Source organism: Bos mutus, chromosome 2 (assembly GCF_027580195.1).
Source record: "Bos mutus isolate GX-2022 chromosome 2, NWIPB_WYAK_1.1, whole genome shotgun sequence".
NCBI classification, from domain to species: Eukaryota; Metazoa; Chordata; class Mammalia; order Artiodactyla; family Bovidae; genus Bos; species Bos mutus.
In genome coordinates, this window is record NC_091618.1 from 110,876,637 (window position 1) to 110,896,126 (window position 19,490).

At 36.1% G+C, this 19,490-nt stretch overlaps 1 protein-coding gene across 3 annotated transcripts in view; it reads right to left on the reverse strand.

The window, feature by feature from the left end:
• METTL8 (methyltransferase 8, tRNA N3-cytidine) overlaps positions 1-19,490 on the reverse strand; it is a 91,499-nt gene that overhangs the window by 20,973 nt on the left and 51,036 nt on the right. For all 3 annotated transcript variants that reach the window (XR_011461642.1, XR_011461643.1, XM_005887581.2), the window contains 2 exons: positions 12,172-12,263; positions 1,211-1,581 (listed from right to left, as the gene is read on the reverse strand). Coding sequence is in view for 1 of the 3 variants with exons in the window: in XM_005887581.2 (XP_005887643.2) it covers positions 1,211-1,581; positions 12,172-12,263 (463 nt within the window). In the remaining 2 variants the exon portion in view is untranslated. The remainder of the gene's footprint in view (positions 1-1,210; positions 1,582-12,171; positions 12,264-19,490) is intronic.

Here is a 19,490-nt window from a genome sequence, read left to right on the forward strand (position 1 = left end):
CTCACCAATGTCAGATTTTTACTTAAAAAAACTAAAAGAAATGTTCTGAATCTTTGTCTATAGGAGAGTTGTCTAAGCTCAAAATGGAATAAATCACAAAAATAATATGTACTGAGAAATGTGACTATTTAAAATTTTTACATAGCAAACCCCCAAATGAACCAAACTAAAAGGTGACAAACACACTGTGAAAAAAATATTTGAATTAAATATGATAAAGGGCAGAGCTCATTAAAAACACACAACCTAATAAATAAAGGAAATAAGTAGATGACAGAAGAACAAATGGTTTCTAAACATCTGAAGAACTATATGACCTATTTAACAATCAAAGGAATGCAAATTAAAATATAGCTTTTGTCTAACAATAATCTTAAAAATAAGATTGTTCTAATCAATGAGGGTGTGACGAGACAGACCTACACTGCTGTAAATTGGTATTAGTACAATTTCTTAGAAAGCAATATGGCAATATATTTTAACAATATTAAAAATTTTAATAAGTTATGAACAAGTCAATTGAACCCAAATAATAAAAGAAAATACAGAAAAGTCTACACCTGAAGATACTTGCTGTACAAAACCTGAAAACAATTTAAATGCCCAGTCAAGTGAAAACAGATAAGTAGAATCATAGTATTTCACTTAGTATTTTTCAGCCATGAAAATGCTTATAGAGAATTTTTAAAGATAGGGAAAACTGCTTATGTTATGTTAAATACAAATAAAAACCCTAAAATGCAGATATAGTATAGCTCAACTATATAAAACAGTATAAACAAAGGGAGAAAAAAGTTAAATGTTAACAGTGGTTAAATCCTTTCTTTATGGGATTGTTTATTCTTTCTCTGTACCAAATTCTCTGTAATCAGCATCTATTATGTTTATAATCAGAAGGAAAAGTTTTCTTTTTCTAAAATGGAAAATCAAGGTCTACACCAGATTATAGCAAATTACATACTTCACTTATTTCTATTTCATCTACAAGTGGATAATAACAGAAACTGCCTTCAAGTTAGAAATTAAAGCAGAAAAACTTAAGAATAAATCACAAACTTAAAACCTGACTGATTAAAGATATGAGTCCCTTACGTAATTTTTATGCACAAAAGTACACAGTTCTTTGATCATTTTCCCTCTAAAGAATCTGGATCATTAATAAAGTAATATGTGATGTACACTAAAAAATTTTTCCCCTGTAGTACCATACCTCAAGGATTCTGAAAGCAGCATTGCTACCAGGAAACAATTCAGTCTTCAGAGGTCTTTCTCTGTATTCTTCAGAATCCAGTTTAGAAAAGTCAGATCCTGCTTTGCTTTGACCATCTGATGAGCCAGAACTTTCTTTATAATGATTTTTTTCTTCAGGCACAGTAGGGCAGTGCATTTTTGAGAAAAAACTTTCAGCATTAATTTTTACATGATTCCATGATAATTCTTTCACCTTCTCTTCAGTTTTCTGACCAACTGGAAGAATTTCAGGAAATTCCCTCAATAGCCAATTACGATCTTTGAAAAACTTATTCTTATGAATCTTGTAAAACGTGTCCCAATATTTACTGGCTTCACTCTCATACTTAACTAAAATAAAGAGGAAAAAAAAGATTTATTTTATTATGAATTATATGTAACAGTTATTATTTTAATAACTAAATATATTAAAGTCGCTCAGTCGTGACTGACTCTTGGTGGCCCCATGGACTGTGACCCACCAGGCTCCTTTGTCTATGGAATTTTCCAGGCAAGAACAGTGAAGTGGGTTGCCATTTCCCCAAGGGATCTTCCTGACCCAGGGATCGAACCTGTGTCTCTTGCATCTCCTGCACTGGCAGGTGGATTCTTTACCACTAGCGCCACCTGGGAAGCATTTAATAATTAAATACTATTGAATATATTACATATACTATTCATTTATAACAATTATATTTACTATTGAATAATATTACAGTAATTTTTACTTATCTAATTTTTTTTAAAACCTCTTAAAGGTTAAAACTACAGAGTATTAATCCTCTCAAAATGTGTCAATGTGTGGGGTACTTGGGCTTTTCCTGGTAAATTTGCTTCTGTCTCAATTGTTTAGCTGATAAATTTTTGTGAGGAATATAATAATTGCAAACTACTTTCTAGAGTAATCTTGAAATCTTAATAATCACATTAAAAAAAAATCACATTTTTACCAATAACCCTGTAAGTATCTTTATTTTCTTGGAGAAATGATAACCTTACTTTTTATGTCGCTATAAATATAGTTTCAACGTAACAAATGTCTGTGCAAACTGGTAATCAAACAGGAAACTGTGGAATAATAAATGATGTAATCTTGAGCTAGAATGGTGCACTGAAATAATCTACTCCAACCTCCTTGTTTTGCATTTGAAGTAAGGACACACAGAGAGATGAACCCACTTGTCTGGGTGCTGGAGCCCTGTCATAGTAGAACCAGGACCACACGTCCACCCCACAACTCCATTCTTCAGCCACCTCCAGAGCATCTCTTCATATTGATATCTCCTAATATGAAGCCTTAAAGAGAATTTCTGATGCAATTTAAAAGCAGATATGCATTTTGTGATGTCATTCTTTAGATGTTAACCCTGGGTCCCAGCATCAGGGTCAGGTCAACATTCTCAGACCTTCCAGAAATTCTTAGCTTTCTGCCTCTTTCTATCTGTATGTTAAATTAACATAATCACTAATTTGCTTACTTTCTCACACACTCATTCAAGAAACATTTCTTGGATACTATGATGTACCAGACATAAACCCTGGCTTAAGAATTACTTTCAATCAGTGCAGCAGCCGTGAAATTAAAAGACGCTTGCTCCTTGGAAGAAAAGCTATGACCAACCTAGACAGTATATTAAAAAGCAGAGACATTACTTTGCCAACAAAGGTCTGTCTAGTCAAGCTATGGTTTTTCTAGTAGTCACGTATGGATGTGAGAGTTGGACCATAAAAAAAGGTGAGCACTGAAGAATTGATGCTTTTGAACTGTGGTATTGGAGAAGACTCTTGAGAGTCCCCTGGACTGCAAGGAGATCAAACCAGTCAATTCTAAAGGAAATCAGTCCTGAATATTCACTGGAAGGACTGATGCTAAAGCGGAAACTCCAATCCTTTGGCCACTTGATACAAAGAACTGACTCATTGGAAAAGACCCTGATGCTGGGAAAGATTGAAGGCAGGAGGAGAAGGGGATGACAGAGGATGAGATGGTTGGATGGCATCACCGACTCAATGGACATGAGTTTGAGCAAGCTCCGGGAGTTGGTGATGGTCAGGGAAGCCTGGCATGCTGCAGTCCACGGGGTTGCAGAGTTGGACACGACTGAGCAACTGAACTGAACTGAGACACATGACATTTTTAAAGTGCTTTCAAAAATTTTTAAAAATGTTCCGTTGTTGTAGAATAATTTCCAAGACTTAATGTTATGCGAGAAAGCAAAATGTAGAACAGTATGTATATGATGCTATTTTTTAGGGGAAAAAAAACTATTTTTTAGGGAAAAAAAGGAGGAAAAACACATGTGTTACATGAACAGAAGTCTTTGGGCAGGATAATCACATAATTAGTCATACTGGTTGCCTCTCAAGAGTAGAACTGAGTGGTTGGGGACCAGGGTTTCAGAGAGAATTTTCATTTGAATTTTGATCCATGTAAATTTTGATTATCTATTCTCAACACCCCCAAAAAAATTAAACTAAAACTAAAAACAACAGACTCTTTTCTTTCATAATTTTAAAGAAGCTCCTATGCTGAGAACAAGCAGTTGCCTACAGTCAGTTTTGTCTTTGTTACAGAACCCTGTCCTGAAACCCTTATAGTTTTCCTTTTCTTTCCACTTTTATCTTTATGGCCTTGTACCATGGATCTCCACCCATTTAGCCACAAGACTTCCTTCCTATCAAGGCTGAATTGTATCTGGCAGCAGGACTGCTTGAAAGACAGAAACTCCTATCTTTATTTAAGGTCTGAGAAATGAAAGTAGATCTCTGTAACAAAAGAATTATGTGATGTTGAAGTCCAAAACATGCTCGCTCACATCTGTACTAATGGGTGGTGGTGGTGGTTTAGTTGCTAAGCCGTGTCCAAATAATGGGAGGAAGGCTATTTATGGTTAATCTAAAATTGTTGTATATTTTAAAAATAGTTCTATCTCAACTCAAAAAAATTGGGAGTGTGCCTGATATACTGTGTAAGAAAACAAAACAACATTCTGAAAATCAGACTCAGGAGGAATTAGGAAACTGTCAAATTTCCCCAGTCTTCTCATACCTTCTCTTCTTCCTTTTATCTTAAAAACTCTCTTTGTAACTCACTCTGTGCTGGTAAAAGATTCTTCTGTTTAATAAAAAGCAACCCACTTAAGAAGATCTATATTTAGTCAAATCTCTAGTATCTGAGTTTCCAATACCGAGCTACTTTTGAAGTGAGTTTGAACCTATTAGTAACTAGAATGTTAACACTACAAGTGATTAATTTGTGGCACTATCCCCCTTAGAATTAACTGGCAGAGGAAGAGATAGACAGCAGGGGAGTAACTTGAAAGAAAAGATGTTCCTAGCAGTATTACTTATTATAAGAAAAAATGGGAAATAACTCAAACAGCCTCAACTTTGGAATGATCAAGCAAACCATGCATGGCAAAACAGAGTAATCTTATGCAGCAACTGAAATTTAAAGGATAATAATATTAAGAGAAAAACTTCACACAGAATGGTCTGCATCTTTAAAATTGCACTGACTACAATTTTAAAATTTATATTCATTTATAACCATCAGATGGAAATCTGGAGTGCTAAATTGTTAAAATAATTTAACAATTATTAGGTAGTTCTTCTTTGGCAAAGGCTTTTTGTTTTTTTTTTTTTTTTTTTAAATTGGAGTACAGTTGCTTTACTGCTGTGTCAGTTTCCGTTGTACAGCAAAGTCAATCAGCCATATGTACACATATATGCCCTCTCTTTTGGATTTCCTTTCCATTTAGGTCACTACAGAACCCCGAGTAGAGTGCCCTGTGCTATACAGTAGGTTCTCATTCGTTATCTATTTTATGCATAATGGTATATATACGTCAATCCCAACCTCTCAGTTCATCCCACGCCCCCGCCCTTTCCTGCGTGGTACCCATATGTCTGTTCCCTATGTCTGTGTCTCCATTTCTGCTTTGCAAGTAAAATTATGTATACCATTTTCTAGATTTCACATATATGCATTAATATATGATATTTTTCTCTTTCTGACTTACTTCACTGTGTATGTCAGTCTCTAGGTATATCCATGTCTCTACATATGACACAATTTCATTCCTTTTTATGGCTGAGTAATATCTGCAAAGTTTTATCTGCATCTTATACAAAGATAAAGAATCTTGGTTGAAGTCTTCATTCTACTTTCCTAAAAGATATCTCTATGTTCAAGTTCTAAAAAGTCTATGTACTTTCCTATTAAATCCCATGAATTTATGGAGAACATTAACAAATGGCACCCCACTCCAGTATTCTTGCCTGGAGAATCCCATGGACAGAGGAGCCTGAGGGGGCTACAGGCCGTGGGGTCACACAGAGTTGGACATGACTTAGCGACTAAACAACAAACATTATAGTTCTACAAACTGCAAAATCTTGGATCAGACTGCTGTCATAAATATGAGCTTGTCCTACTGTTTAATTTCTACAGTTTATCATGAAAATAAACCTGCAGTGAGGTGACTAGAATCTGGTTCAGATACTAAATATATCAAGCACCTAAATTCAACCCGAGCTTATCCAATCTTTAAAAAGGATCTGATTACTACTAAAAGATGGTGGTCACAGTCTGCTAATATATATACTTTCAAGCTTTTTCAAGTATTTCCCACTCAGGAATTAGGAGAAAACAAACAAACAATCACATAAATCATTGTACCAATAACAGCAGCATTAAAAATAGCAACAATAGTATATACTGAGTGTTTATTTTGTGCCAGGCACTATGTCAAATGCCTTACTTGGATTTTTTTCCCCATTTAATCCTAACAATACCTCTCAGACATACATATTATTATAGACAAAGAAGTTCAAGGTTAGAGGGGATAAAAAATTTGCCCAAGGTCATCCACCAGAGCTAGGACCTGAACTAAGTCTATCAGACTTTATGCTGTTAACCATTATATTGCCTTCTAACACAAAATCAAGATTAACCTCCTCCAAAATACCTCTGAAAATAATGTTTTCCTGATTTTGTACTTCCTCATATTATGAAGCATCAAGTTGAAATTAAAACCTCAGTATGACTTATAATCAGTATAACAGAACAGTAAAAATAATGCTGATTGGAGTGAACCTACATAAAGGCAGATCAGAAATACAGAATTAATTAAACTCCATTTGAATTATATAAACAATAAACTATGCAAGGCTGCATAATGAAATTATGATGAGCAATGGGAACATAAAATGTTCTATGAGAATAGATGGGTTTGTGGGACAGCAACAAAACAGAAACAAAACAGAACGGGCTTGGATAAAGGCTACTGGACTGGAACTGGGTTTTGGGGGTTTCTTTTTTTGTGTGTGTTTTCAAGTTGTGCTTTCAGCAGTACCTTCAATCAATGCTGACAATTCCACAGTTCCCAGCAATGTATAACAGCTTCTGAGACCCCAAGGAAGCTCAATCAAACTCATAATTATGGCTGTGAGACAAGGTAAACACATCCAATGTTTAATTTAATTTTGTGAACTGCAAGAGTATCTGTGGTATCAGGGGAACTGGATGAGTGACTTTTCTGACCATGAGAGAAAAGTTTAGTTTAAACCTCTGTTTCACTCATGGTAAATCCAATAATGATAAAAGAATACAATGTGGAGAAATCAGCCTTGTCTATATCTTGTCCAGCTGACTTTTTAAACAGGGATATCAATTTTTCCTGGAGGATAAAAATTTCCCTTCACTTTCTTAGGTTACCAACTCAGAGTTAATTGCTCTATGCCAACGGCGATAAAAGAGGTGTAGTGATCTGTTTAACTACAGTCAGATGAAACAACTTCTCAATTATTCATTTATTCAATTCAATACTGCTGAGGGGAAGAAAGCCTATGACACACTAACCATACTTAAATATTCAGAATTCACTCTGAATCACACTGAATATCACAAGTAAAAAAACTGAATTAAACGACCTATGTATCTGACATATTAGTACAAATTATGAAAATTTATTCTAAGTTGCAATGTAACAAAAGTCATTTTAAAGCTGTTTTTGTACAGCAATTACACAAACACCTAAGCTCTCAAAGTTGGAAATTTCCACATGTCATTGATAAAGTTAATTGTCTAATAAAATAAAACTCTTAAGTTATGAAATTTAAAGTCTGAGCACAGTATGAAATTAACAACCAAAGCTGACCTATAAACAAGTACTCTAAATTTATCAGCACACAAAACTTTAAGCTACTCTATTTTTTCTCACACAGGACACTCTCAAGTGGCAAGGTATTCACAAAGGAAGGTATAGTGGGATTCTTTTACTAATTTTCTTGACATAGGTAACTCATCCTAGGTACGTAGTTATTTACAAGGGTATTTTAAAGTAAAAATGGCAGCTGCATTTGTTATTAAGTTTAAAAAACCCATTACACTTGCTAAATTACCAGCTGAGATATAACACACTAGAAATGTTTTTAGGAAATTAAAAACATAATCATATTAACTCAAAAACTGCCAAATGTATCTTTCTCATTTCTCTGAATTAATCTGCTTTAAAAAGAAATCTGAGCTATTATAAAATTTAAAATAAATTACCAAAAGGAAATGTGGAATCACAAATCATTAATCTGAGCATCTAATTGAAAGAAATATTGCTAACGATAGCCTAGATGCTTTACGTTTTAATCACAGGAATGAAAATGTCCGCCACTGTACAGCAAAATACTGTCTCACTCGTGACAGATAAGTTCTTACTTTCAGAATTGTGAGGGTGTTTCCGGACTTCAGTTCTCACCAACAGCTGAGACAATAGACGAGAAATGGGAAATGGGAGTGACAGGAGAGACTGACACACAGAGACCAAAAGGAAGGTGCCAGAGAGCTGATCAGCATGGGAGAACAACCAGCACCTCCTCCTAGTGGCATTAAAATAAGTAAGACAAAATCAATACACAAGGCTCATGCTATATACTATTCTGTAAGTGGAATACTTTGCGATGAGATAAAATTGGCTTTTTCAAAGATTTAGGACCCTCCTGGATAAGAAGAGATGGTAGGGACTTCCCTGGTGGTCCAGTGGCTAAGACTTTGTGCTCCCAATGCAGGGGGCCTGGGTTTGATCTCTGGTTGGGGAATAAGATCCCACATGCCACAACTACGAACCCATGCAGCCAAACAAATAAAAATAAATATATACAAAAAAGAGAGAGACAGTGGTTAACAGGGGCAGTGGGAGAAGAACCGGGTCATAGCTTCCTTTGGGTTTTCACAACATTTGGGAATAGAGCTTTTAAATGGATCTCTTCACCTTGACCTATATACATCAGAGACATTAAATACCCAATTAGGAGCCTCACCAAGGGCTTCTGCAGACCTGCAGCTTGATGATCCCTGGTGGAGACTGGAGTGGGGGGCTGGTATGTATCTGGTCTCACTATAAAGTCCTGTCACTCAACATGGTTCCTCAGGACAGAAGTTTTCTTTCTTTCTTCGCCACGCGCAGCAGTTGCCTTGGTTGCTGCTCTGTGCAACCTTGCTTAAGTGGTCACCCTCATTGTGGGTTCCTCTCCTTGTAGCGGTTCTCTGACATGTATAAAGTCCACTGCACTGAGGAGTGTTATGGGGGTAGGGACCCAACAGAAGCCTCCATCACTGGGAGGCATTTTTAAATGAATTCTTTTGTTCTGTGTCTCCACAGCAGCCAGAAAACTTGCTCAGAAAGAGACTGGACATGCTAATACGCAAACCAAACGCTTCAAAGGAGTATCATCAGTCCTCTCCAGCTTGCTTTTCCTGCTTCTGTAGAGAAGGGCCAGTCACCACCTTTCTATTTCAGTCACATTATGGTTCTGTGGGAACTGTCATTTTCCTTTACTGCGGTTTCCAAGGCCTGAAAATAACCTCCTCATTAGCTTCACTCAAGTTCATTGTTAACATAAATAGGCCAAAATAGGCAGCCACATATAGAGCACTTTAAGGGAACATTATCAGCACTGTTCATCTACTTATGTTCTAAACAGAAATATTCAAAAGAGCATGAAAAAAAATCCTTGGTTTTTCATATTCTCAGGAAATAAACTATGGATAATTTTTAACTTCCTGGAAAAGAATTAAGATGACTGATATCTTTTAATTCTGTTTAGGCTTGATTCTCTCTGTCATATCCAGGTGGCCACTAGCAGAAGTTTGAGTAATGTGGAAAATATGTCTGTGCAGCTGCTGGCAAAGAAGCAAAATTATACTTCCTCAGAAACAGTGTGACAGAGTTCCTGCAAAGGAATGCAATGTTGGCTGATTTGTAAGCAGAATTGCCACTGGTATGCACTCTCAAATCCAACCCCAACACTCCCTGGCCACATCCCATTCTGGGACTGCATGGCTGGAGCTCATAAAAATAGAATGGTTCCACTGTGGATCAGGTGCTCTCCTTTCCTGTTCATCCTTCAGGACACATTCATGCTTACGGTAAGGAAGGAAAACTAGCTCTGAGGGACAGCAAATGATAGCAGAGGATAAGATAGGGCCACACTGCCCCCTTCACTGGTAAAGGGCAGTTAATGAGGGCTGTTTCACTAGCTCAGTTTCAACAGCACCCTTTGCTTCAAACTTTAGCCTCAAGTGTAGACTAAAGTCACCAGAACAATAGTTAACTACCAGTGGGGTTAGTGATTTTTACTATACTTGGCTTGAACAGAGGAGGAATGCAAACATTTCTTCCTGGGGAATTTCAAGACCGCTGATGAATGTGGAAACAAAATTCTATCTCAGGGGTTGGCAAACTTTTTCTGTAAAGGGCCAGATTATAAGTAGTCTGTGTGGGCTATATAGAGTCTTTTCAACTATTCAGCTCTTTAGATATACCTCTAAAGCAGCCATGGGCAATGTTAACAAATGAGTATGTGCTCCAATAAAACTTTATTTATAAAAACAGACAGTGGGCTGAATTTGGCCCATGGCCACAGTTTGCTGCCTCTTGTTCTAGCTAACAGGTACACTGATACTGCTACATAAGTGATTGAGAAATGATGGTGACCAGAACCAAGTTGTTCTGGAAAAAATAATTTATGGTATTAGTAGCCAGAATAGTGGGTGCTCTATGTGGAGTCTTAGGGGTTTAGGAAAGTAATTTGGGACACAGCATGAGGAAGTTTCTGGATTACTGATAATTTTCTGTTTCTTAATAAGGGTATTGGGAAAATTCACTGATTTTTGTGAAAACTCATTTATCAGATCAGATCAGATCAGATCAGTCGCTCAGTCGTGTCCAACTCTTTGCGACCCCATGAATCCCAGCACGCCATGCCTCCCTGTCCATCACCAACTCCCGGAGTTCACTCAGACTCATGTCCATCGAGTCAATGATGCCATCCAGCCATCTCATCCTCTGTCGTCCCCTTCTTCTCCTGCCCCCAATCCCTCCCAGCATCAGAGTCTTTTCCAATGAGTCAACTCTTCACATGAGGTGGCCAAAGTACTCGAGTTTCAGCTTTAGCATCATTCCTTCCAAAGAAATCCCAGGGCTGATCTCCTTCAAAATGGACTGGCTGGACCTCCTTGCGGGGACTCTCGAAGGGACTCTCAAGAGTCTTCTTCAACACCACAGTTCAAAAGCATCAATTCTTTGGTGCTCAGCCTTCTTCACAGTCCAACTCTCACATCCATACATGACCACAGGAAAAACCATAGCCTTGACTAGACAGACCTTTGTTGGCAAAGTAATGTCTCTGCTTTTGAATATGCTATCTAGGTTGGTCACAACTTTCCTTCCAAGGAGTAAGCGTCTTTTAATTTCATGGCTGCAGTCACCATCTGCAGTGATTTTGGAGCCCAGAAAAATAAAGTCTGACACTGTTTCCCCATCTATTTCCCATGAAGTGATGGGACCGGATGCCATGATCTTTGTTTTCTGAATGTTGAGCTTTAAGCCAGCTTTTTCACTCTCCACTTTCACTTTCATCAAGAGGCTTTTTAGTTCTTCACTTTCTGCCATAAGGGTGGTGTCATCTGCATATCTGAGGTTATTGATATACCTCATATTAGTGGACTCATATAGTATTTGCCTTTTTTGTGACTGGCTTATTTCACCTAACATAGTGTCCTCAAAGTTCATCCAGATTATATGGCATGTGACAGGGATTCCATTTCTTTTTATGGCTGAATAATATTCCATATGAATAGACCACGTTTTGTTTATCAATTTATCTGCTGGAATTTTGGGCTATTTCTACCTTTTGCCTACTGTGAATAGTGTTGCTATGAACAAAGGTATGCAAATATTCCTTCAAGACCTTTTGGGTATCTCTTTCAATTCTTTTGACTATATATCCAGAGGTGGGGCTGCCAGATCATATGGTAGTTCCATTTTTAATTTTTGGAGGAACTTAAATATTGTTTTCAGTAGAGGTTGTACCATTTTATAATTACACCAATAGTGCACAAGGGTTTCATTTCTCCACATCTTCACCCATACTTATTATTTTCTGGCTTGGTGATTACACAATAGGGCAATATTTTAGAGACCATTTTTGAAGGTTGGCAAGGCCTACCTAAATTAAACTCTAAATATCAAAGGCCTCCAAGACTTTACTTTCTTTGCTCAAAGTTTTTGAATTCATTGGATATTCCCAGCAGTTGAATGCACAATAGCATACTAAAAGATACATAACAACAAGGAAATTTTTAAAATTGTGTTTTCCTATCTTGCTTGAAATGCCACCTTTACCTATCTCCCAGAGAAAGCAATAATATGACTACCAAAAAGCAAGTACATATAGGGTGAGTACGTAATTTATTTCATTAACTTTGGTTTCACCACACTGGAATGACTGGGAATTATCCTAAAGGAACAAGTAAATTAGCATAGGCAGAAGCTAAGAACAAATGGTGACGCAATTAGGAAGAAGAGAGACTAAGGTGTGAACTGAATCAGTGGGAGGTCAAACAGAAAAGCCAGGCTCCAGGAGCTACATATAGCTGCTTACCTTGCTCTTCCAAAAGGACTCGCACAGCTGAGTTTTCCTCTACTTTTTTTCTGGCTGCTGCTTCTTCTTCTTTTGACCATTGCATGTGATCCCTTTCAAAAAAATAAAGATTATAAAACGTGTTTTATAACTGAAGAAGGCAGAAAAAGAGTGCCAAGGGATACATCTTTCGTTCTAGATTAGTCAAAGACAAAGGATACAAACAAATCCCATACCAAATGAATGTATTTTGTGTCAGATGTTCCTTCTGACAGTGCTGGTATAATCCTGTAACTCCTACAGTTCTTCTGTTTAAATCTGGTTGTGTTGCAAGCCCCAGCCACCTTTTGGAACTGATTGCTGAAGTAATGTCCCAGAAGCACTACGATGGTTTCCTGTGTTTTATTCTAAAGCTTAATCTTTTTGTTAATCTATGTATTAGCATTCTTTAAAAGTTTTTTAATATTCCTTTTACACTTTTCTTATTAGCTGCCTTAATTTCTGTGTATGGATTTACTTATGTTTAAATGATAGACTACTTGACACAGCATATTAAAAGGTCATCCTTCTAAGATCTGGCACTTTCTAGAAATAAGTATTTTCAGGTTCATAATTTACTCTATATGAGAGAATATTATTTTCTGCTACCAAAATACTTTTCTTGAAATATAAGTAACTTTATACAAAAAAGGTGATTTTTTGTTTTGTTTTTCAAAACCTGCATTTCTTTTTTTTTGCAATAGGTAAGACTATAAGTAGTAAGTGATACAATTTCCTGGAATAAACCACTTTTCTAAACAATAAAATTACATATGCAAAATTCAAGTCTGTTGCAGTGGTATAGGAGTAATGAGTCTCAGGACTAAGGTGGTGGCAATGGAAAACAGAAAGGAAGAGTAGAGGGAGTTGATCTGGAGATTAACTAGATATTGAGGGGAGAGAAGACTGAGAGTCAGGAATGATTCTAAGGTATTAAAACTGAGTACTGAGGAAAGTGGGGGCACCAATGACAGAATAAGGGGTTGCTTTGGGTGGAATGATGACAAGCTTGGTACTATTTTAAGTCATGCTTATGCAATCAGATATGACAGGGTATATTCTAGTGACCTGGTTATAAATACACCAGTGAAAGGTGAGAAATTACTTATTAGATGAATCAGAACCAATATACTGAAGTTCCTAGGAAAAGTATATGATAATGTAAAAATCAGAGTTTCACAGATGTTATTTAAAAAACCCAATTACTTACAAACCAAATAATCACTAAACAGCTTTATCACTTGCTTTAATGAATGAGATTGAAACAAATTTTTCCTTTGACTTATTTTAATATATGTGAGCAATCACATATATAACTTGGACTTGATAAGTACATTTTATATTCTGTACATAAAAATTACAGAGAATATTATTAGATGACAGTTATGACATTAAAGGCAAGAAATCATTTGTTGAAAAAAATAGTATTATTAAAGCTGGGGATAAGTTTCTCATCTGTAAATTTCTAAAAATATATAAGAAGGCAAATAGAACAGTCCGTTTTCCTGTTAAAAAAATCAAGCTCTGAGACAAAGAGAGTATATGTGGTTTTTAGCTTTACACATTTGTTTTAAATTGTAAAACTTGCTTCTTCCTGAGTATTTAATAGATTCAGTTATTTCTTAAATTTCTCTAACTTCCTTACACTGTTTTTTATGTTGCTTCATTTTCTTAACTGCTAAGTGAGGAGAATATTATACCCTAAGCCCCAACAGAACAGATTTTCCACTATATAGTTACAGAATCCCCTCAGAAACCTATAAAATGTTTCTACTGTATTTATGGGGACTTCCTCCAGACCTGCTGCTTTATGGCTGTTCTTATATTGGAAGACTCTGATTCATGTATACCCAAGCCCAACAGACAGCAATAAGAATCATTCAGGTTTATAATAAATACAACTATAATACAATTTAAGCATAGAGACAGCTAACTAACAAACAAACTGAAAATAATCAGGTATTTAACAACCACCACCACCACAACTGAAGGAATAAAATGGTTTATACTGTTTGACTTGCAAATTATACTTCTGGGAATTTATTGTAATGAAGCCAATAAAACAGGAAAGTACCTGTACAACAGTATTCACTGGAATACCAAATATAATAGCAAAAAATTGTAAACAACCTCAGTGATAGGATAATGGAAAAATTATTGTAACTCAAAGGAATATTATGTAGACATTTAAAATGATACATATGAAGATTATTTAAAAATATGGAAAAGTGTATATGAAATAGCATGAGGTTAAAATGCAGGTCCCCAAACTGTAAATGTATTATAATCACAACTACACACACACACTGGGTAAAATAAAAACAATTATAGTAGAATTATGGAATTAAGAGTAACTGCCTTACAGCCTAGATGGGAGGAGAGTTTGGGGGAGAATGGATATATGTACACGTATGGCTGAGTTTCTTCACTGTTCACCTGAAACTATCACAACATTGTTAATTGGTTACATCCCAATACAAAATAAAAAGTTAAAAAAAAGAGTAACTGCCTTAAAATTTCCTTAATATTTTAAAGCTGCTTCAATTAGAGATAATTTAAAAAATATTTATAAAAAAACTATACTGTATGTTTAAGATATATAACAATGGCCATTAAAACTTTACATTATCCTTTGGGAGAAAAACCGGCAATCTTTGTAATAAAAAAGAATATATGTTTTCCTAAATAAGAGAATTGAGAAGAAAATATAAAATATATTGAGTATTTCTCCTGAAAACTTGAATTTGAGAAAAAAAAATCTTAAAAAGACAGGATTTTTAAAAAGAAAATTTTCACAACATGGCTAGTAGAATAAAATCATAATTTTGGAGTAGTCATAAGTCCTATGAGTTCAGTTCATATGTGTCCGTGTGTGTGCAATTTTATATTCCTTCTATATACATAGTACATAGTACAAAGGCTTTGACTATGTGGATCACAACAAACTGCGGAAAATTCTTAAAGAGATGGGAATACCAGACCACCTGACCTGCCTCCTGGGAAATCTATATGCAGGTCAAGAAGAAACAGTTAGAACTGGACATGGAACAATGGATTGGTTCCAAATCGGGAAAGGAGTATGTCAAGCCTGTATATTGTCACCCTGCTTATTTAACTTATATGCAGAATGAATCACGTGAAATGATGGGCTGGATGAAGCACAAGCTGGAATCAAGATTGCTGGGAGAAATATCAATAACCTCAGATACACAGATGACACCACCCTTATGGCAGAAAGTGAAGAACTAAAGAGCCTCTTGATGAAAGTGAAAAAGGAGAGTGAAAAAGTTGGCTTAAAACTCAACATTCAGAAAACTAAGATCACGGCATCTGGTCCCATCACTTCATGGCAAATAGATGGAGAAACAATGGAAACAGTGACAGACTTTACTTTCTTGGGCTCTAAAATCACTGCAGATGGTAACTGCAGCCATGAAATTAAAAGGTGCTTGCTCCTTGGAAGAAAAGCAATAACTAACCTAGAGAGCATATTAAAAAGCGGAGACATTAGTTTGCCAACAAAGGTCCATCTCTTCAAAGCTATGGTTTTTCCAGTAGTCATGTATGGATGTGAGAGTTGGACTATAAAGAAAGCTGAGCGCTGAAGAATTGATGCTTTTGAACTGTGGTGTTGGAGAAGACTCTTGAGAGTCCTTTGGCCTGCAAGGAGATTAAACCAGTCAATCCTAAAGGAAATCAACCTCGAATATTCATTGGAAGGACTGATGCTGAAGCAGAAACTCCAATACTCTGGCCACCTGATGTGAAGAACCGACTCACTGGAAAAGACCCTGATGCTGGAAAAGATTGAAGGTGGGAAGAGAAGGGGATGACAGAGGATGAGATGGTTGGATGGTTGGACTGACTCAATGGCCATGAGTCTGAGTAGGCTCCCTAAGTTGGTGATGGACAGGGAAGACTGGTGTGCTGCAATCCATCGGGTCGCAAAGAGCTGGACACGACTTAGCGGCTGAACTGAACTGATACATAGTACAAGTGATGGTTCCTTGCTTAGCTTTAAGTTGATGACAATAACAATCTAAATAATCGTGCATTTGGTTTGGTTTCAAAAAGTTAAAACACACACACATGCTCTCCACAGTCACTTAGCTTGGGTACTAATGTTTCTGAGGTTCCTACTTATAGAAAACTCTGCTGAACGTGGTGCCACTTCCTATTATAATTTTTAACAATCAGTTAGATATAAAACAAAGTACCCAGTGTAAGCTATGCATATAAAATGTTTTGTCTTTGTCATTTACTGTGTATGTAAAAGTGTTATTACAGAATATAATTTAAAGATAAATTTAAGGAATGTATTAGGTGCCTAGTGAAATTAAAAATAAAATATTCTAAAGTAAAAGGAAGAAATAAAGTTAAATAGTTTCAGCCTAAAACTATTTCAATAATCTTTAATTTCATAACAAAGTCATTTTTATTACGTAGTCACAATTATAGTAACAGAAAAATCTGAAGTCTGACCTTTTGTTTAAATATCCTAATCAATTAACAATTCTTAATTTTTCAAGTTCCCTTCCTATATGTTTGGATACACACAAACACTTTTCTATAGAGCTATAAAATCTTCATAATTATTAACAGGACTTAAAACTGTTGTATAGGATCTGTGATTTGGACCATGACAGAGTACCTAGAAATAGGCTTATCTTTCTGCATAAACTATAATAAATCTGGATAAAATAGTATATGAAGCAACTCTTTTTAGGCACTGGACTACACTTCAGACAGCACAGGACTGTGATCCTTAAAAGAAGAGAAAGACAAAAGGTCATTCCCCAATTTACTCTGGCTTTCTGTCTAGGACATGTTCTAGACTGTGGTACAGAGGGGACTCCAAGAAGAGCCTGGCTGTCTCACTGAGTGACAGCTTTGTGAGTTAAGAAGGCAGAAATCAGGGTTCAGAGCCACTGAGATGGTGAGGCTTTGTGTGGCGGAATACTGAAGAAGAGAGGGCTGGACAAAGAGGAGGGCCACTGAAGTCTGCATAGATTGTGCAGTGCGGTGCTTGGAGATGCTAGAGCTCTGGCTAAGCCAGAGACCATTCTGAACACCTTGGGTATTCAGTTAAGACCCCCAAAATGCCACGCTATAGAAATAAGAACCACATTAGATTCAGAACAGATTTAGAAAACAAACTTTTATGGTTACCGGGGGAGAGGGTGGGGGGAAACGGAGAAGGGATAAACTGGGACACTGACACGTACATGCCACTGTATATAAAATAGATACCTAATAAGGACCGACTATACATTACAGAGAACTCTATTCAATACTCTGTAACGACCTACATGGGAAAAGAACCTAAAAAAGAGTGGATATATGCATATGTATAACTGATTCACTTGGCTGTATACCTGAAACTAGCACAAAACTGTAAATCAATTATACTCCAATAAAAATTTAAAAAAGAAAAACATCTGTCAACCTTGATTTATATATGCAGTGAGGATATCTTTCAAAATTTAAAAACAGAGATATCTTCAGGTATATAAAACTTGAGAGAATTTGTTACCAGCAGAATCTACATGACAAGAAATTTTTTCAGACTAAAGGAGAATGGTACCACATAGACACTGAGGTAGACTCAAGAGACCACAAGCGATGAATATGTGACGAAGTATAAAAGACAATATTTTTAAAAATTCTTTCTTAATTCCTCTTAAAAATTACTAACTATATACAGCAAAAATAAGGAATTTCAAAGTTTATGACATGTACAGAAGTAAAAGTATGTGTTAGTTGCTCAGCTGTGTCTGATTCTTTGCAACCCCATGCACTGTAGCCTCCCAGGCTCCTCTGTCCATGAGATTCCTTCCCCAGGCAAGAATTCTGGAGTGGGTTTCCATTCCCTTCTCTAGGGGATCTTCCTGACCCAGGGATTGAACCCACATCTCTTGCATGGCAGGCAGATTCTTTACTGTCTGAGCCACTAGAGGGCTATAGCAGTAAACTATATAACCACAATAAAGCAAACTCTGAATGAATAAGTAGAAACACACTGTTGTAAGGTTTTTACATTTTACTGACATACAATATTGTAAAACATTAATTCTAAGTGGACTTGTATGAAGTTGAGGAAGCACACTGCAATGTCTAGAATTGTGGTTCTCCAAGTGTGACCCATTTTCAGGTAGTTCATTAAGTCAAAACTATTTTCATAATAATACTGTCACTTGCATTTTTCACTGTGCAACATTTGCACTGATGGTATAAAAGCAACGATGGGTAAAACTGCAACTGCCCAAGTATGAAACGAGGCAGTAGAACCAAAGTGTATAGATGATCTCTGATTTATGATGGTTCAGTTTGTGATTTTTCGACTTTATGATGGTGCAAAAGTGATATGCATTTAGTAGACATCATACTTGGAATCGTGATCTTTTTCTGGGCTAATCATGGTGGTATAATACTGTCTCATGATGCTAGGCACTGGCAGTGACCTGCAGCTCCCAGTCAGCCATGTGATCACAAAGATGAACAATCAATACACTTAGAACCATTCTGTACAAATACAACCTTCTGTTTTTCACTTTCAGTACAGCCTTCAATATATTACACAAGATACTCAACAATTTCTTAAAAAATATGTGTGGTATTAGATGATATTGCCCAATTGTAGGCTAATGTAAATGTGCTGAGCATGTTTAAGGTAGGACAGGCTAAATTCTGTTTGGTAGGTTAGATATATTAATTGGATTTTTGACTTACAATATTTTTAACTTATTTGTACATAACCCCATTGTAAGTCAAGGAAGATCTGTACTAGCAGTCATCAATTCTATACCACCAGCCAGGGGATGATAAAGAATGTACTAGTTTTTGTTTTAAAAAATTCAATTCACTGGAGAATGTGTTGGGAAGCATGCAAAAAGCTGCACACTGAAGACAGATGACTGACTTGTAGAAAAGCACTTGTACGATTGTTTGCATTGTGAAGTGAATTAGGTGCTTTTTTCATGGAATGCTATTTTTACTTGAAAGAGCAACCGTAGACAAACTACAGCTATTCAGACTTGAGTATTTGGCATCTTAAAAGTAAATGAAATGAGCTTTAAGGACAGTATTTGCTGTCAAAGATAAATTTTGTGCTTTCAAACAAAAATTTGAATCTTGGATAAACTGTGTCCACCGCCATGAGTTTGATAGCTTTCAATACTTAAAAAGATTTTTCCTGATGGGAATAATAGTGTATTAATAAATGTGATTTCTGATTATTAATGAAATGTGTCATATGGATCTACATAAAACAGGGAACCAAACTTTCCAAATTATCCATGTGT